The following is a 20,409-nucleotide window of genomic DNA, read 5'->3' as shown; positions in this document are numbered from 1 at the left end:
GACAAAAAGGACCAAAAAAACCCTGTTCCTAGAAAACAGCCTCTAATGACCAGCCCTGTGCAAACCAAACCAGGCCTGTTCCTCCTCTGGCTCTGTATTTCAGGGGTGGCCAAAGTAGGGGCTAAATGGCCTACAATACTCCCCTTTGCTCCGAGCAAAGGCAACAAGTTCCTCAAGGAGACAGGCCGCCGTCTCCAGGCAGAAGCGACAGGTCCCTGGGCGAGATGCTCTCCAGGCAGAGGAGCGAGGTCCCTGGGCAAGGTATGCCCCCGCCCCGTCTCCAGGCAGTGGTGACAGGACCCCCTCTCTGGGCAGAGGCCAGGGGTCCCTAGAGGAGACGCCGATCTGCCTCTGGGCAGAGGCGATGGGTCCTCGGGAGAGACACCCACCCGCCACCGGCTCCCCGCGGGCCTCAGCCCAGGCCCCCTGGGGCCGCCTGTTCGGGGCGCCGCGTGGGGGCCGGGCCCGCAGGGGGCAGCGAGCCGGGCGCGGCGCGGCGCGGGGCCGAGCCCGCAGGGGGCGCCAGCGGGCGGGGAGGAAGGGGGCCCCTGCCCCCTGGCCGCGCGGGGAGCTGGGCTCGCCCTCACTCCGGCCAGGGGCGGGCGGAGGGAAGATGCCCAGGGCGGATCTGCCGGGACACAGAGGCGGCCAGGGGCGGCCGGCTCTGGGGTAAGGGGGCGCGGGGCCGTGCTGCACCGGGGGGGGGGTCAGGGGTCAGTGGGGGGCGGATGTGGGGACCGTATGGGGCGGAGGTCCCGGGGGAGACTGGCGCTGGGGGATGACGGGGTGGGGGTCACTGAGGGAGGGGGGTACCGGGGGAGATGGGGTCGCTGCCGAGGCTGGGGGCCCTGTGGAGGGCTTTGGGTGGGGGCTGTGTGAGGGGTAGGGGGTGACGTGTGGGTCACTGGTCTGTGGGGCTGGGCCTCTCCCCCCCCCCCGCAGGTCACCCGCCCCCTCCTCTCAGGAGGGGACTATATAGCTGAGCAGCGCGCGCTGCACGCGGTCTCTCTGGGCGGAGGGATACAGGGTGGTCTGTCTCCCCCTCCCCACCTTGGCGCCGAGGGGGCGGAGCAACGGCCACCGCGCGCCGCGCTGTCGGGAGGGGGAGTAACGGCCGCCGCGCGCGCCGCTCAGGCAGGGGGTAGTAGCCCCAGCGTCTCTCGGGGGGAGGGAAGGAGAGTGGAACAGCTGAGGCGAGACAGGAGCAGTGAGGGGTTGCGGCTCCGGTGGAGGGGGGAGCGAAAAGAGAGAGGAACAGCGACAGCCGCGTTCAAGAGGTGGCAGGGGGCGGGGGGAGTAAGGGCCGCGGCGCCGCTTGGGGGTGGTGGTGAACAGAGAGCGGAACAGCTGCGTCTCGGTTGGTAGGGGGAGGAGGTAAGCACAGAAGAACAGCCTGTGGCGGAGGGGGCGACGCTGTGGTGAGCGGGAGACTGGAACAGCCACCAGAGCCGTCACCTCTCGCGGGCGGGGGGCGGACCCAGCAGCCGGCGCCGTCGCGGCGGGGGAAGGAGTGAGTAGCCGCAGCAGGGAAGAGCCGGCGCTGCCCGCGGCGGGAGGAGTGCGCGGCGGCCGGGAACAGCCGGTGGAACTAGCCTGGGAGCCGGCGGCGGCGGCTGCTCAGTGATCGCGGCGGAGCGAGGAGGGAGCCAGCGCAGGCCGAGCCCCGGCGGAGATGGAGCGGAAGAGGTGGGAGTGCTCAGCCCTCCCGCAGGGATGGAAAAGGGAAGAAGTGACCAGAAAGTCGGGGCTCTCAGCCGGCAAGAGTGATGTCTATTACTATAGGTGAATGTGCCATGGGGGGGCCATGGGGTGCCGGGGGCCGCCCGCCCTGCCGCAGCCATGCGTTACGCTAGGTGACTGTGCTATGGGGGCCGGGAGCTGCCTCCGATGTCTGTTGCAATAAGTGAAGGTACAGTAGGTGGTCTGGGGGGAACCCCTGCCCTGTCAGATGTCTCTTATATAGGTGCTGTTGGGCCTGAGGGGTACAGGGAGCCTGTCCTTCCTGGTCCACTAATATTTATTACTATAGGTGAATGTACCATTGGGGGGCTGGGGGGACCATGGGGTGGGAAGCATCTGCCCTACCCAGTGATGTCTGTCACTATAAGTGAGCGTGCGGTGGGGTTGGGCACCCACCCTACCACATTGTTATAGGTAGCAGATGGCACATTCTTCTGTAGTAGTAGACACCAGTGTGGCTGGGTGAGCAGCCCCCCAATATCCTCCTTCTGCACTGGTGTCTGTTACCTTAGGTGAATGTGCCGCAGGGGGCCATGGGGTCCAGAGCAATAGCTTGCTATAAACGCATGTGCTGTTAGAGCCCACTGAGTTGGGAGAGTAGGGGGAAGAAAGGCTGACCTACTAATGTCTGTCTCTGTAGGTAACTCTGCCATGGAGGTGGATGTTGCAGGAAGAATATGGGACCTTAAGGCAATGCCGATAGTGTTATCAGTTGCTATATGTGAATATGCTGTAGAGTGGTTGCAGGGTGAGCCATTGTGTCCGGGGAGGGGCTACCTGCCCTGTCACAGTGATACCTATTTCTGTAGGCAAGCCTGTTATGAGATCGGGGGCAGGGGGTGGTCAGGAACGATTTGCCCTGCTTCTGTGATGTCTGTTACTAAAGATGAATGTGCTGTAGAGTCCTGGGGGGAGGCCTCAACCTGCTCTGTTAGCATGAAATCTGTTACCATCAGTGACTGTGCTGTTGGGGGAAGCATGTGGTATGGATGAGCTGCCCACTCTGCCAGAATCATGTATATTAATGTAGTTGTATGTGTTACATTTCTGTAGGTGGGACATAGTGCCCACAGGGAATTCACAAGGGCAGTACCACTGCACCCAGGACCTGCCAAACCTGTCGTGATGATGGTATCTTATAGTTGAAGTAGAATAGCTGTGGGGGGCAGGGAGGGTGTTGAGCAGAGGAGTGCAGCATGAGTTCACCTACTGCACTGAGCTGGCAGATAGGGATTTTGGCCCTGAAGAGTAAAGAGATGTACACCATCAACTTCTGCAAAATCATAGGTTTCAGTTCTAAAATCTAACCGTTATGGCTATGAAGAGACCTTTCAGACTTGGACTGAGTATAAATCAATGCAATGTCATCTTCCTGAGTATATAGATTGAAAATGTCAGCCCTTCTATGCAACCAGTGAAGTGAGCTGTAGCTCACAAGAGCTTATGCTCAAATAAATTTGTTAGTCTCTAAGGTGCCACAAGTACTCTTTTTTTTTTTTTTTTTTTGCGAATACAGACGAACATGGCTGCTTCTCTGAAGCCCTTCTATTGTTGCTCATAGTTTCTGCAGGAGAAAGAAAAGACCTCTTTTTAGCAGTTTGAGTCCGCTGCTCAAAATGTGTGAGATATACCTACTAGTTCAGGAGCCTGAGGGCTGGGCTTACAAAATTAAGGGCACCTTCCATTTGTCTACAGTGAATTTTCCAGATATGTCAATTTGCAGAAGATAGAAGGTATAATACAGCTTTTATGCAATAACTAAGCTTTTAGTTACTGTTGCATTCTGCATTACTAAGACCAGGTCTATACTTCAAATTTAGGTCATCCTAGCTGTGTTTCTTAGGGTTGTGAAAAAATCACACTGCTGACCTAACTCCCGGTGTAGACTTAGCTACTGCCTCTCAGAGAGTTGGATTAATTACAGCGATGGAAAAACCACTTCCACCATTGTAGGAAGTATCTACATTATGGTGCTACAGCTGCAGCACTGTAGTGCCTATAGTGAGAGAGAGCCCTGGGGCTTGTCTGAAGAATTCTTCCTTTGACCTAGTGCTGCATACATGGGGGCTTAGGTCCGCTTAACTCTATTGCTCAGGGGTGTGGATTTTTCACAGCCGTGGGCTTGAGCAACGTAAAAATGGCCATACTAGGTTAGACCAATGGTCCATCCAACCCAGTATCCTGTTTTCCAACAGTGGCCAATGCCTGGTACTTCAGAGGGAATGAACAGAACAGACAGTCATCAAATGACCCATCCCCTGTCATCCACTCACAGCTTGTGGCAAACAGAGGCTAGGGACATTCAGAGCATGATGTTGCATCACTGCCTATCCTGGCTAATAGTCATTGGTCCTGGCTAATAGTCAGTTCCTGCAGGAACTTACCTAGTTCTTTTTTGAACCCTGTTATAGTTTTAGCCTTCACAACATCCCCTCGCAAAGAGTTCCACAGGTTGACCCTGCGGTGTGTGAAGAAGTACTTTCTTTTGTTTGTTTTAAACTTGCTGCCTGTTAATTTCATTGGTTGACTCCTAGTTCTTGTGTGTTGTGAAGGAGTAAATAACATTTCCATATTCACTTTCTCCACAAGATTTTATAGACCTCTATCATATTCCCCCTTAGCCGTCCCTTTTCCAGCCTGAAAAGTCCCAGGCTTTTTAATTTCTTTTCATGTGGAAGCTGTTCCATAATCTTAATCAATTTTGTTGCCTTCTCTGTACCTTTTCCAATTCCAGTATGTCTTTTCTGAGATGGGGTGACCAGATCTGCATGCAGTGTACAAGATGTGGGCATATCATGGATTTATATAGAGGCATTATGATAATTTTCTGTCTTAATATCTACCCCTTTCCTAATGGTTTCTAACATTCCGTTAGCTTTTTTGACTGCCACTGTAAATTGAGTAGCTGGGTCAATATTCATTTTCTAATGTAGACCAGCCCACAGTGTGGAAAAAATACTCATGTCACTTTTAACACCTCTGCATTTTTGACATTTGTTTAGCTGACCATTTGTGTGTTCAGTTACATATTGTATACGTATAATTCCAGTAATTTGTTCATGGAAGTTAGATATTGTGCACCAAAATGATTGGAATACAAGCCCTTTGTGCCATCATTAGACTTAAGAATTAACACTCATCTGAGTTGAATGGTGGTGGCAGTTAGTACTTCTCTGAAGTGCTCTTCAGGATAAGAGGATTGTACAGTAGTTTTGTGTTTGGAAGGTTTTCTCTGTAATCACAAGTTAGAAATTAACTCTTTATGTAAAAGTTTCCCTTTTGCGGAGAGTGAATGTGTTTGTATAGGGAGAGAGGAGGCATTCCACTGTCCAGGGTCAGCCTGGAATTGGGTGTCTGACATTACTAGTCAGAGTCTGGTTGGAGATTAGGCTCTCCCCTAAGCATGGTTCATGGATGGAATTCTAGCAGCAACCTCCCACTTCCCAGCAGCTGGTTGTGAGGGGGCTGGGTTTCTCACCAGGGTGTGGCTTGTGACAGAGTAGTGACTTCAGAACTAAAAGAACTGAGAGAGCAGCTGTGTCTGCTTTTGTAAGAGATCTTTTTGGGCCTAAATGGAGCAGAATAATATTGAGGCAAGGGAATGGTTCACCTGCAAATGGTTTCAGGCACTGCCTGAAATTCCAAAAGTCTCACTTTGGAGACCAGGAAGAGAGAGAGAGTGATCAGTTTTGTCATGAGAGAGATTCCTCAGAAGCATTTCCTTTTAGGAGTTTTGTCTAGAAAGGCATTCCCCAAACAACTCTGTATCAGTCAACCCCATAACATTCATTTATTTGTGAGTTTCTTGCCCCCACAGTGCATCAACCAACATACATAAAAAATCAACCCAGTCTGGGAGGGAATATAGTTTTGGTAAAATTTTTCTGAGAAATACCTCTCTAGGTAAAACTGCTGGTAGCCCTTCACTCCCAAAGTGAGGCTCGTATAATGCCTCACGTGAACCATGCTTTCCAGTTATTCCGCTGTAAATGGGTCTCACAGGAGCTCTTATAAAAGTGGACTTGGCTTCTTTAGTTCACTACCTTGCTACAGATCTGCCCCTCATCTTTTTTTATTTATCTGTAGGCTAATGGGTGTATGGTAACTTGTTAAAGTCTGGGTGAATGTGCCCTATGTGTTATTTGAGTGCAGGGGGTTCAAGCTACATGAAGTCATTGGTCAGAATGAGGCCTATTACTAAGGAGCAGGGAACACCACTGCATGGATCTGCTGGCAAGAGTGTGTTAACAGTTTTACAATATGCGACTGTAGGAGCTTGGCCATGTAGGGGGCGCCAGTGCACTGAGCAGAAGAGAAATGCCCATAGTACGGGAGTTGAGCTAGGAGTAGTGTGCTGAGTAGGAGTACTGAACTGAGCTAGGAGTAGTGTGCAGTTAGAGAGGGGAAACCCGAGGGAGCATTAGGCACGTGAGGAATTGTAGAAGAGGCAGGTGGGGGACACGTAACCTTTGTACCCAGTTGTCTTTGTAGCCGGTGGTGATATTTATTACTGTAGTCGAATGTGGTGTTAGGGACAGGGGAAGCTGGAGAATTGGGGTCACCTAGTACCCACTGCAGTTTAAGGGTCATGTTGTCCAAATGAAATATGCCTTCAGAGGTGGGGTGTGATGGAAGGCAGAGATATAGAGGAGTACTTAGCAGCCAACTTCAGCTAGCAAGAGTGATGCCTACTACTAGGGATGAATGTGCTAGGGAGGTGGCATGGGGGCATACAACACCTGTTCTGGTGAGCTGAGTGCTCAGAACGTTGTGTTCAGACATACAACTGCTGCAAGAGAAAACAACTTTGATTGTATTGCTAAAGAACTTGAATGCACAGTCTGAGGATGACAAGTTGTAATGCAGCAAGTGCAAGAGGAGGAAAGAAGCATTTTATGTATTGTAACAAATGCGGTGTAAAAAAATTTTTTTTGTGGCTTTCTGTTTCTCAGATGGGGTGCGGGAGGTTGAGGCTTTAGACAGCTGCATGTGGTCACAGTTTGTACCCAGGTTCCTGTCTCCCATTTCCTTAAAAGTAGGCAAGATCTGGTTGTTGTGTTTTTTTTTGTTTGGTTTTTTTTTTCCCCTCCCCCCTCTGTCCTTTGCATTTCAATCAAGTTCTATGAATCTCTATTTGGTACTGTATATGCTTAAAGGGGAAGGAGGAGGGGAGGAAACTTGCTTAACAGGAGAGGTGGAAGGGAATGGGAATGAGTTTGAGCTTGCAGTCAGTTCTCTTCTTAAGAATGTAATGAGAATGAAACAAAGGATGAGCTGCACATATAGAGCAGGCACCTGGCAGTTGCTGACCCTTGAATAGGCTGTGATGCATTCATTGTAATCTGCACCCAGAAAGTCTGTGAATAGCTAATGAGACTTTCTGTTTCTGGGGAAATGCTTCCCTTTTTCTGTTTTTGTTAGTGCTGAGGCAAGCCATGAAAGCAGATAATGTGATATACCTTTTGATGGACAAGCATAAAAAATCATTTGTCCCTTTGCAATTCCTTTCTTTTTAGTAGTTGGTAAAGTGCCAAGAAGCCCATCTACAAATTAATTATCACGGTAATATAGCAGGTTGCTTGCTGATAGTGTAACTTTTTCAGGAAGAGATATTTCCAAACTTCTAAAACTTCATATCAAAACGTGTATAATTGTTGCCCCTTTGTTTGGGATGCTTCCAATTCGTTTAGTTTCAAAAACATTAATGCTTGGCAAATCTTGAAATTTTTGGTGAGCTGCAAAGCGGGGAGGGGAAAACTATGGAATCTATAAAGAAAAAAACTTGTGTGTCTTCAAAGCAGCCAAAAAAGGCATAAACACAGAATTACCACTCCTGAGTCTCATGCCTCCAGAGCAAGTCAAGTGGAAAACTCCACTAGTGCTTAGGTTTTTTTGACCCTCTGAGGTACCTGTAGGCTGTCTCAAGGGCTGTGTCCTACTGAGCATGCTCCAGCTACAACAATCTCTGAGGCCCCAGAACCCTCCACCAGTTACTTTCTGATTGTGGTTAGTGAATGAGCTTCTCACTGGCTTCTAACTGTTACAGCGTTGGCTCTGATCTTTCAGTGCTCTTCAAACAAGACACTAGGTACAGTATCCCTTTTTTGTTTTCAAGGCATATACTTAGAATAAAATAGTTTTTTTCCAGCACTTAGATGCCTTTTTAGCACTTTGGACCAAGCCCAATATCTTCACCTCTGGGGATTTGGTCAGAGGCATCTTCAGAACTGTAGTAGGATGCTTTTGTAGGCTACTTTCAGTTGTGAGTAGAAGTTGCTTCACTCTTCAGGTTTCTACTTAGAATGAGTTAGAGCAGGTGCTAGGGATTGTGTCCTTGGCACAGGATATTGTTCAATACATCTGATGCATACTTGATTCTTTGGAGTCTCAGCCAGCCCCATAATACATGCAGTCAGCTCTCTGGCTAACTTTGGTATTTTTGTTCCTCTCATGTCTCACATCTCTCTAGCAGTAGCTTCTGATGGATAACACCAAATGAAGTGGCAGGTTCCAGCGCAGGTGGTGCCAATTAGTGCCCCAGCTAAAAGTTCAGATGAGAGACTGTCAAGGTCTGTTCTGGCTGGTGCAGGCACAAAGTCTAATTTCAAACAGTACAAGGCCTTCAGTGCTAAAATCTGTTATGGAACACCCCTTTGTAAGACGGGAAGATTACTTTTTCAGACATTCTCAGCCTTTACTCTTCAAGCATGTTGGGATCAAGAAAACAAGCTGAAACTCCTTCCAGAGAAGTCAGTGTGACTGCAAGCAAGACCACTGGATCTGAGTCTTTTGTTTCAAACTGGGCCTTCTGTAAGATTTGTGATATCTTTGGCTTGTGAACACTTGCCGCTATTGCTGAGAGCTCTGATAAAAGCAGGGGGTTATGCTGCTGACTCTTCCATCTTTATTTTGGAGACTGGCAGGCAGGAGGAAAAAAGACTGGCTTATTTTCAATCTCATCAGTCAGATCCTTAAGATTGTAAGAGACAGAGAGAGAGGAATTCAGGGTGGCTGACATTAGATTTCATGAGGATATTTCACTTTAAAGTGCCTTGATTCTACCTGTGCTCTACACCAGAAGGGATGTTCACTATTTTGACATGGTCTTTCTTCAGTGTTTTCTCGCTTTGCATCTCACAATTGAGAGCTTTTGGATTCATGGGGCGAATGACTCTGCTTCCCCTGCCAGAGATTCTCCACAGGTTGAATGTTATCTGTTTTGACTTCATTGATGACAGCAAAGACTCTGTTCCAAGAGTTTTTGGGGTCAGCCTTGTTCCATCTGGACTGGGACAAAGGACGCCTCTTTTATTCTTGTTTTCATAAGTCTTTTGTGAGACTTCTAGACTGGTCATATTGGCTTTCTCACTCATGCTAGCCCTAGCTTTCCAGGATTTTCAGGGGATAGATCTGTTTATTCCATCTTGTTCTCTGTGGGATCTCTTTTTACTCATTGCCTTTTCTAGAGTCTGTGGGCTTTGACTTGTTCAGGGGTGGACAAACGTTTTGGCCTGAGGGCCACATCGGGGCTCTGAAACTATATGGAGGGCCGGGTAGGGAAGGCTGTGCCTCCCCAAACAGCCTGGCCTCCGCCCTCTCCCACTTCCCACCCCTTGACTGCCCCGTTCAGAACTCCTGACCCATCCAACTCTCCCCCTCCCCCCAGTTCCTTGTCTGCTGACCGCTCACTTCCAGGACCCCACGCCTATCCAACCGCCTCCTGCTCTCTGTCCCCTGACTGCCCCCCCTCCCCGAGACCTTCTGCCCCTTATCCAACCCCTCCGCTCCCTGCCCCCTTACCATGCCACTCAGAGCACCAGGACTGCCAGCCGCATCGCCCCGCTGGAGCCAGCCGCATCGCCCCGCTGGAGCCAGCCGCATCGCCCCGCTGGAGCCAGCCGCATCGCCCCGCTGGAGCCAGCCGCATCGCCCCGCTGGAGCCAGCCGCATCGCCCCGCTGGAGCCAGCCGCATCGCCCCGCTGGAGCCAGCCGCATCGCCCCGCTGGAGCCAGCCGCATCGCCCCGCTGGAGCCAGCCGCATCGCCCCGCTGGAGCCAGCCGCATCGCCCCGCTGGAGCCAGCCGCACCGCTGCGCATTCTAGAGCACTGGGGCAGTCCGGTGGCTCTTGCAGCCGCACTGCCTGGCAGGAGTTTGCAGTCCCACCACCCAGAGTGCTGGCAGCATGGAGAGCTGAGGCTGCAGGGGAGGGGGAACAGCAGGGGAGGGGCCGGGGGCTAGCCTCCCTGGCCTGGAGCTCAAGGGCTGAGCAGGAGGGTCCCACGGGCCAGATGTTTGCCCACCTCTGGACTATTTGATCTGTTGTTGCTCATGACTGAAGTTTATTTCTTCAGCTCCTTCTTCCTTGCACCATTTAAGGGAGTTAATTTCTCCACTGAGAAGGGGTTTTTTCCATTTTGGTTGCCCTGAAAGAAGACCCTTGAGAGGATGATTTTGATAAATAGAAGGTGTCTTTCCAATATGAAGATGACTCTGCTTAGAGATTATTTTACTCCTGCATTGCTGGATTCCTACATCATTTGATCCTGACAAATATAGATTTTCAAGAGATGCTTAGCCATTTAGTAGAAACCTTGGAGATCCCAAATTCTGTTAGTTAAAATCTCAAATTAGCAAAACAGTTTGAGCCTTTTCGATAGTTTATAGTTGAGACAAAAAAAGTAATAATGTTAGTGATTCAAAAAAAAAAAAACCCTTAAGGTTTGTGATTTAGACCATCTTCTGTTCCTCCTAGAATTAGAAAAACAGATAACTTGCTGTATGTGTCTCAAGTGGATTTATGAGTCTTTGCCACCTCCATTACTGGACTCTTAGTTTCTGTAGCATCCACCAGGTATAAGTCAGCATAGTATCTAAGGTAGGTAGCTTTGGGATTAAGAATTACCATGCTCTCCTAACAGACTCTTTTTTTAATATGGGTCAAACTGTCATCAGTTGCCACCTAGTCCAACTGATTGATTTCCTCTCGGGACTATGACTCTTTGCGTGCTGTATTACAGATAATAGCTTTCAGTTACCATTTGTTGGCATGCCTGGCTTAAAATATTTTGCTAGTTGTATTGGAAAAAAGATTGGAGGTTTTGCATCATATTGGGTAATGGATGATCTCTGGGTATAGTGGCATTATGCAATTAGAAGTGGACTTCCAAACTTCTTGCCCATATGATAGATGTGTTCATGGTTGCTATCTTGAGAAGGGAAGTCTATGGAAAGGAACTCCACACCTACAAAGCTTGATGTCTCCATGAAGAATAGATGCAAATGAGTGTTCTGAAGATGAGAATGGTCATGTACACGTGCAGGACTTTCAGAGATCTGGGATTCCAAAAGATGGTCTTGGTAACTTGAGTCAGCTTGTTCCACAAAAATAAGGAGGCACTGGGTCATGACAGATATGGAAGTGTGAGGTTCTGTTCCTGTTCCACAAGATATTCATATTCTACTTGGTAGGGAAAGAGAACATGATCATAGATTGAATAAGTCTGTTACAGATCCTCCTGAATAAATGAGAGAGCAGCAGACCAGAACTTCATACATTCCGGGGCACCAGAGGTAGGTAGCTGTCTTCACACGCTGCTGAACAAGAAGCTACCTGTTTTCGTACCACTAGGAAAAGGGGTGTTAACCAGAATGGTTTCTCAGTCAATGGATTGTGCCTTTTCATCAGTCTGTCTCGTGGAAATGGTCCTGACAAAGGTCAAGGGACTAAAGTTTGATGCTCCTAATAGTCCCAGACAGGATGGCTTTCAACCCTGGATTCTGCAGAAATTGGTGCTAGTCATGTTCATCAACTGTCAACTGAGTGTTTCATCTGGACAGACTGTCAGTGCATAGTCTATGGGACACGAGAAAGTCAAGTATGCTCATCAGTGCCTTGGAGTCTTGTGCGCTGTGTCTAGCACTCAAGGCCATTCTTCTTCTTGTAGTGGTTCAATTTCAAATGGACAAAAGTGCCTCAGGTTCTCCAGGAAAGCTGGGGTGTCATCTGATACAAAGGGAATTGTATAACCTCCACTGAAACCTGTTCTGCAAATGCCAACTTAGATTTTAGGGAAAGTGGAATAATTCCAGAAATAACAGAAGAACTTGAAGAACTTTCAAGCGCTGAAGGTTTGGTCCAAATAGATCCAGGATTGAGTATACTGCCAGGCTAGTGAGAGAAGGTAAGCTTGATACCTGGATACTATGACTGAGAGATTTGTTTCTAGCACTGCTGATCTTTTTATTTCATAGAAATATGTGCACGGAAAAAGTTACCTGGCCTTTCTTTATAAACTAAATGTGCATGCTAGCATATTAGCTTTGTTGCACGGAGTCTGAGCGATGTGGGGTTTGGATGTTACTAGGCATGTAAATGGGCTGAAGATGTAAATTTCCCATATATGAGCCATAGTATGCAGTTGGTGACTCCGTATGTGGTATTGTCCTCCACCTGGCTAGAGGGGTGTCATAAATATAAAGGGAAGGGTAAACACCTTTAAATCCCTCCTGGCCAGAGGAAAAACCCTTTCGCCTGTAAAGGGTTAAGAAGCTGGGATAACCTTGCTGGCACCTGACCAAAGTGACCAATGAGGAGACAAGATCCTTTCAAAGATGAAGGGGGGGGAACAAAGGTTCTCTCGGTCTGTGTGTTGCTTTTGCTGGGACCAGAGCAGGAATACAGGTCAGAACTTGTCAAAGTTCCTTCCCCACTCTGAACTCTAGGGTACAGATGTGGGGACCTACATGAAAAACCCCCTAAACTTATTTTTACCAGCTTAGGTTAAAACTTCCCCAAGATACAAACTATTTTACCTTTTGCCCCTGGACTTTATTGCTTCCACCACCAAGCATCTAACAAATATATAACAGGGAAAGAGCCCTCTTGGAAACGTCTTTCCCCCCCAAAATCCTCCTAAACCCTACACCCGCTTTCCTGGGGAAGGCTTCATAAAAATCCTCACCAATTTGCATAGGTGAACACAGACCGAAACCCTTGGATCTTCAGAACAATGAAAAAGCAATTAAGTTCTTAAAAGAAGAATTTTTAATTGAAGAAAAGGTAAAAGAATCACCTCTGTAAAATCAGGATGGTAAATACCTTAAAGGGTAATCAGATTCAAAACATAGAGAATCCCTCTAGGCAAAACCTTAAGTTACAAAAAGACACAAAAACAGGAATATACATTCCATTCAGCACAACTTATTTTACTAGCTATTTAAACAAAACAGAATCTAATGCATATCTAACTAGATTGCTTATTAGCCCTTTACAGGAGTTGTGACCTGCATTCCTGCTCTGGTCCCGGCAAAAACAACCGAGAGAGCCTTTGTTTCTCCCCCCGTCCAGCTTTGAAAGTATCTTGTCTCTTCATTGGTCATTTTGGTCAGGTGCCAGCGAGGTTATCCTAGCTTCTTAACCCTTTACAGGTGAAAGGGTTTTTCCTCTGGCCAGGAGGGATTTAAAGGTGATTACCCATCCCTATATATTTATGACAACGGGAAACTAAGGTTTTGATTGCTACTGATGATAAGGATGCTAGGGAATAAATGAGAGAAGTCTACTGAATGATGAGCTGTATGTATTTTTGTAATGGACAATGCTACATGGAAATGACTTTCTTTTGCAAACTTCTTGTTTCTCACAATTTCGCATTGGTATAGCTCTATTGACTTCAGTGGGTTTACTTCTGATTTTCACCATTGTAATTGAGGAGAATCCAGCCCATTATTTAGTAACTTATTACAACCATACGTTTGTTTTATATAAAAAACAAGAAAGCAATTGGGCCAATGGATGCACACTTGCTTGACTGTGGTCCATCACATAAAATCAGACATTTAAAAGTGCATCTTTAATGCAGTGTCTTTCAAAGTTTTGATTTGTTCTATTGTTAATTAAAATGAAAGGGTTTTTTTTACTTTGTTTCCCTTTACAGATTAACTACTTATTTTCTTGCCTCCTAACCTGTTACATAATACCTCATTGTAAAGTTAAGAATCAAACTGAAATCAGAAGTTTATTATTAAAACTGTGTCACAAAGAGGGGGAAAAAAGAAAGGTGCTGTGAAGATCATGCTGCTGTTCTAATATAACAGTCTCATGAGAACTGACGCTTGGAAACCGACATACTTTTGCATGAACTAGTGGGTAATGAGCTGGAAGCAGAATGTTCAAGATCAAGTTTAGTCCTGGTATAATTTGGGTGCCTTCCATAAACCTGAATTGAATTTGGCCCTTGATGTGTAGAACAGGTTAACATGTTCTTCCCCTCTCTCTTCCACAGTAACTGTAAGAGGGAGAAGATTAGCCTACTAGGCCATAGGGTTTCTTCAGGTATGTTAGCAACAAGAAGAAAGTCAAGGAAAGTGTGGGCCCCTTACTGAATGAGGGAGGCAACCTAGTGACAGAGGATGTGGAAAAAGCTAATGTACTCAATGCTTTTTTTGCCTCTGTCTTCACAAACAAGGTCAGCTCCCAGACTGCTGCACTGGGCAGCACAGCATGGGGAGGAGGTGACCAGCCCTCTGTGGAGAAAGAAGTGGTTCGGGACTATTTAGAAAAGCTGGACGAGCACAAGTCCATGGGGCCGGATGTGCTGCATCTGAGAGTGCTAAAGGAGTTGGCGGATGTGATTGCATTATCTTTGAAAACTCATGGCGATCGGGAGAGGTCCCGGATGACTGGAAAAAGGCTAATGTAGTGCCCATCTTTAAAAAAGGGAAGAAGGAGGATCCTGGGAACTACAAGCCAGTCAGCCTCACCTCAGTCCCTGGAAAAATCATGGAGCATGTCCTCAAGGAATCAATTCTGAAGCACTTAGAGGAGAGGAAAGTGATCAGGAACAGTCAGCATGGATTCACCAAGGACAAGTCATGCCTGACTAATCTAGTTGCCTTCTATGATGAGATAATTGGCTCTGTGGATGAGGGGAAAGCGGTGGACGTGTTGTTCCTTGACTTTAGCAAAGCTTTTGACACTGTCTCCCACGGTATTCTTGCCAGCAAGTTATAGAAGTATGGGCTGGATGAATGGACTATAAGGTGGATAGAAAGTTGGCTAGATTGTTGGGCTCAACGGGTAGTGATCAATGGCTCCATGTCTAGTTGGCAGCCGGTATCAAGTGGCGTGCCCCAAGGGTCGGTCCTGGGGCCGGGTTTTGTTCAATATCTTCATAAATGATCTGGAGGATGGTCTGGATTGCACCCTCAGCAAGTTTGCAGATGACACTAAACTGGGAGGAGTGGTAGATATGCTGGAGAGTAGGGATAGGCTACAGAGGGCCCTAGACAAATTAGAGGATTGGGCCAAAAGAAATCTGATGAGGTTCAATAAGGACAAGTGCAGAGTCCTGCACTTAGGACGGAAGAATCCCATGCACTGCTACAGACTAGGGACCGAATGGCTCGGCAGGAGTTCTGCAGAAAAGGACCTAGGGGTTACAGTGGACGAGAAGCTGGGTATGAGTCAACAATGTGCCCTTGTTGCCAAGAAGGCCAATGGCATTTTGGGCTGTATAAGTAGGGGCATTGCCAGCAGATCGAGGGACGTGATCATTCCCCTCTATTCGACATCGGTGAGGCCTCATCTGGAGTCATGTGTCCAGTTTTGGGCCCCACACTACAAGAAGGATGTGGAAAAATTGGAAAGAGTCCAGCAGAGGGCAACAAAAATGATTAGGGGACTGGAACCCATGACTTATGAGGAGAGGCTGAGGGTACTGGGATTGTTTAGTCTGCGGAAGAGAAAAATGAGGGGGGATTTGATAGCTGCTTTCAACTACCTGAAAGGGGGTTCCAAAGAGGATGGATCTAGACTGTTATCAGTGGTAGCTGATGACAGAACAAGGAGTAATGGTCTCAAGTTGCAGTGGGGGAGGTTTAGGTTGGATATTAGGAAAAACTTTTTCACCAGGAGCATGGTGAAACACTAGAATGCGTTACGTAGGGAGGTGGTGGAATCTCCTTCCTTAGATATTTTTAAGGTCAGGGTTGACAAAGCCCTGGCTGGGATGATTTAGTTGGGGATTGGTCCTGCTTTGAGCAGGGGGTTGGACTTGATGACCTCCTGAGGTCCCTTCAACCCATATATTCTATGATATCCATATAGAGTGAATGAGTGAGGAGGGGGTTATTCTTGGATGCCCAGTATCCTCTTTTCCTGCCACAAAGGGAATAATAACCTAGCGCCTTTTTTTGGTAGTGAAACTAACATTGGTATCAGCCAGAGCCCAGGAAGTTTAATTTCTCTCTCTGTTCCCTCTGTATTTTTCTCAGCCCAAGTGGGAAGAAGTTCCGAAGCAAGCCTCAGCTGGCCCGTTACCTGGGGAGCTCCATGGACTTGAGCACTTTCGACTTTCGCACAGGCAAAATGCTGATGAGTAAGATGAATAAGAACAGGCAGAGGATGCGCTATGACTGTTCTAACCAAGCCAAAGTAAGAATAAGTTACAGTGGAAGGTTTCTCCTCTCCATCTCTTTGAGTTTTTGGTGTATTACTGTTGGTTTTGAGGTACTGTTTTGAGAACATCACACATGGATTTAGCCTTTGAATTAATGCGTGTATGTGGGAGTTGTATGAGACAGAAGTCATGATATCTGGGTATGAGACCTACTTGTAGGTAGATCTGGTCTAATTAAAACTGATTCACAAATATTTTCATTAATAAGAGTGTTGAGTTTGACTTTGCTGTGGCAAAAAATGTTTTTTTCTTTTTGTTTTGAATCTTTAGGGTAAACCTGACTTAAATACTGCACTCCCTGTCAGACAGACAGCCTCAATCTTCAAGCAGCCTGTCACTAAGATCACAAATCATCCCAGCAACAAAGTGAAGAGTGATCCCCAGAAAGCTGTGGACCAGCCCCGCCAGGTGAGGTTTGCAGTGTGGCAGCTACTTTCCCAGAGCTAAGAAAGCTTCATGTGTGTTAATCATTGAGGAGCATGAATATAACCTTCCTATATAACAGTGGGTAAATGTATACTGGCACTTTTTTTGTATTTGAAATGCTGGCAGGGACTTCAGTGTCATGGAATCTGTTACAAGTTGGTTACTTCCTAGCCCTGTTAAAAGCATTCCATTATATAGTGTAGACATGATTTTAACTGTGTTTTATAACTGGGCTGGAGCCTTTGTCAGATCTCTAGCTTCATCATGGTTAAAGTGGTCTGCCCTACATATTGGAACAATGTTCATATCCAGTTTTAGGGACAACTGTATTGTAATTAGATCCTGTGTCATGTATTTTATAGTATAAATAGGGCCAAAATTTTGAAGGCTCACACTCTTCTAGTACAAAACCACTATCTGGTGTCTGTTACACATGGCAGAAATTACAGCCACCTTTGCCTTCTTCCCTCGCGCGCCTCCCTTAGTGACTTTGGTGTCTCAGGACCATTTAACTCCCCTAAGTTTAGAAATTCAGTCATCACCTAGAATACTTGGTCATCACCTGAATGCCAGTATTAACAGCCAAATCCAAGTCATTGTTTCACTTGCGATACGATGTATTTGCAAACTAGAGGAGACGTACAAAGGAACTTAATCTCATCTAGCCGAGACTACAAAAAAGTGTGTGTAGGGGAGGGCATTATGTAGTTATAGAGGTGGATACTGGTAAAATAAATCTTATTTGCTAGAAACAGTCTCTGTCAGGCAGTCTCATTTTGTTCCTGTTCCCTGGAATTGGCAGCCTGTCCCCTCAGCAGAGCTTCATTGAGTCCTTTGCTGTAGAAAGTCCATCTGTTTAGTTCTCTAGAAACTAGGTGTTCAGTGTCATTAGCAAGTTCAGACACTGCCAATTGTCAGTACACGTTATACACAACTGCAAAAGTGGGTATATTACACCATATGGCATTCAAAAGGGTAATCAATCAAAATTATTTATTTTTCAAATTTCCTTCTGCACAGTTGAGGAATTTCAAAATCTTTTCTATTCAACCTCACAAGTATCATCCTGAAGTAAGAATTATGATGCATTTAAAAGGAATTCTGCCCTCAGTGGGTGTTTTTAAATAAGATGATGGGTATGTTTTCCATATCCACGCTGTTGACTATAACAGTACTTTACACTGGTCTGTTTCTTATCCACTTTATTTCTCTTTGCATTTTTATAAGAGCATTGTCCAGAAGACACACACAGGTGGTTTTGAGACTACCTGCATTTGTCCAATTTACTGCCTCGTACCCAACTAAACATGAGAGTGCTGGTGCAAGCGCATTATCACTGTGGATCTTTCTGTTCACTCTCTACCTTATTCATCTCTAGCCCTCTGCTCTACTGCGTATCCAGCAATCCTTGCTACTGCTAAATCAGAGTTTCCTAATGTTTCACCCACAGCATTTTCTCCATTCTAGCTTTGTTCAGGCTACGTTAAGTCTTCATTCTAATTTTGGAAATAATGCCCAGGCCTCTTAAGTATCTGGCTTTATAACCCTTTGATTTGAAAACTGTGGACTAGAAATTGCCTCCTGTGATTTGCTCTGCTACTTAGAAGCTGAGAGCATTATTGTGAAAGGCCAAGGAGAAGTAATTTAGACTGTGTCACACTTTGGGTCATCTTGTGGTATGAGGTGGGCGGAAGACTTGTGGATTTGTATGGTCCTTGGCTGGCTACATGCCATGTTGTAGTTCCCTAAAGCCTAGATGAAATAGCTGTTCTGCAGCAAAAAGCAAGGGTTGTCAGGCAAATTGCTATAGTCCTGTAGATATCCACTGATAGATGTCTCTGGACTGTGATTTGAACGTGGACCCAGCTGTAATATTGCCTCTTCTTACCAGATAGATTGGGCGATGGCTTCTGTAATTGAAAAGCTTCGTTCCAAAAGCAGTAGTTAACTTTTGCTGATGTATCTGTTGATTAAACTATTGCAGTCATTTTATTTAATCTTTACCCTGGCTTTGACTTGAATTGCTCTATGCTCTTTCTTTAAGAGTAACCTCTGAAGCAAAGCTGGGGAACAATTCCCTGGAATCTGCTAAAGAGCAGATTGATGAGTAAGCCAAAGGAATACTTACCAAAAAATACTGCCTCATACCATTTGCAATTAAATGAGGTGATGCCAGTATTAGTTACTATCCTAGTGGTGCAGAAGAAAAGATTGGAAATACCCGAATTGAGGCAAGGGGGCAACTTTTTTTAAAGCCAGTAAATCAATACAGAAATATTGAGGAGGTTCTTCCAACCGTGGAGCTGTTTTGTTGATTAACTGATGGTAATGCAAACTGTTCCCTCCTTGCAGATACATCTGAGCCCCTTTTATAATATTGCCAGACATATCTGCTCCAGTTCTCCGCTCCATAGCGTGCCATGGCAGGCAGGTGTTTTGCTGTGTTGTCAAGTGCGTTTCTATGTTTTACATGAATGAATAAATGTTTTCTTTGTTAGCTCTTCTGGGAGAAGAAACTAAGTGGACTGAATGCTTTTGACATTGCAGAAGAGCTGGTGAAAACAATGGACCTTCCAAAGGGTTTACAAGGTAATTAGATCATGCTTTTAACTATAGGCCTAACACTGTTGTATTAGCTATGTTTTGAAGGTACTGTGGGCTTAACCCACTTGCTGTCAGGTGTTTTGCACTTTGTGGACAACTCCCAACTTCAGAAACAACTGGTTATGACTGGGGTCAGGCTTAAATTCAGTGTACTTAGCTCTGAGGGGCATTGAGGGACAGTAGGAGAAAGTGACATGTCACTCAACAGCATCTCTTGTACTCAAGTTAATTAAGGAGCTCTTTTGATAGGTCCCAAAGGAAGTTTCAGCCAGCCATCCTTGTGGGAGGATAGCTGTAATGGAGTGATAGTCCTCCAGGCTTAGACTGGGATGTGTAGGACACCTGGGAAAAAGAAGAAAAGGAGTGTACCATTTTAAAATATAAAGGAATTGCTATGCCATTGGGTCAGCAGGATCTGTTTAATGTGAGATGCATAGAACAAATGTGCTGACTTTTAAAGTATCAGTACACAGCTCTGCAACTTATAAAATAAAGAATGCAGCAGCCTGTATTATTTTTAGTTATTGCTGTTAAATTGGTGGAAATTACAGAATTTTTCTCTCCTTAGGGGTTGGACCTGGTTGCACAGATGAAACCCTTCTGTCTGCTATAGCTAGTGCCTTGCACACTAGCACTATGCCCATCACTGGACAGCTCTCTGCAGCTGTGGAGAAGAACCCTGGAGTTTGGCTAAACACCTCACAACCTCTCTGCAAAGCATTTATGGTGACGGATGAAGATATTCGGTATTAACAAGAAATGTCACTGGTTCTTTGCTTTGGGAATGGTTTTTGGGCGTAAAACAGTTAATGTCCTTTTTATCAAAACTAAGCTTATACCTGGTAGATGAGTATGGTTCAATGGGTTTCTTTGATTGCTTTAAACTAGTGTGTCAAATTATTAACTTGATTTCACAGGAAACGAAAGAAAAGAACATTACCTCTGACTATTGTGTTGGACTAGGTTAGTTTTACTTCTTGCATCTTTTGAGGAAAGAAATACTTTGTCACCCTGGTAGAGGACAACACTGCAGATTTCTGCTCTTCTGAAGGCACCTGTTACTTTTAATCGCCAAAGAACAGGCCCAAGGAAGCTTTGAGCAGAGCCATCAGTTCACTAAATTTCATGCTCCCTGATAATCATGACAGGTTTCAGAGTAACAGCCGTGTTAGTCTGTA

General features: G+C 46.2%; 1 protein-coding gene across 3 annotated transcripts in view; it reads left to right on the top strand.

Annotated features, from left to right (window-relative positions):
- Positions 1-570: 570 nt before the first annotated feature.
- The window catches only part of MBD3 (methyl-CpG binding domain protein 3), a 36,273-nt gene continuing 16,434 nt past the window's right edge, over positions 571-20,409 (top strand). The window contains exons 1-5 of one of the 3 annotated variants that reach the window (XM_077842201.1): positions 571-669; positions 16,017-16,176; positions 16,472-16,609; positions 19,126-19,216; positions 19,800-19,977. In XM_077842201.1, the coding sequence (XP_077698327.1) occupies positions 614-669; positions 16,017-16,176; positions 16,472-16,609; positions 19,126-19,216; positions 19,800-19,977 (623 nt within the window). In that variant the 5' untranslated portion in view covers positions 571-613. Of the gene's footprint in view, positions 670-1,458; positions 1,783-16,016; positions 16,177-16,471; positions 16,610-19,125; positions 19,217-19,799; positions 19,978-20,409 lie in introns of those variants that run through there. The other 2 variants (XM_077842202.1, XM_077842200.1) reach the window with 2 other exon arrangements.

This window comes from Eretmochelys imbricata, chromosome 25, assembly GCF_965152235.1.
Source record: "Eretmochelys imbricata isolate rEreImb1 chromosome 25, rEreImb1.hap1, whole genome shotgun sequence".
In the NCBI taxonomy this organism is placed as follows: Eukaryota; Metazoa; Chordata; order Testudines; family Cheloniidae; genus Eretmochelys; species Eretmochelys imbricata.
The sequence above is the reverse complement of the archived record's forward strand: the minus strand, read 5'-3'. Positions and strand labels throughout refer to the sequence as shown.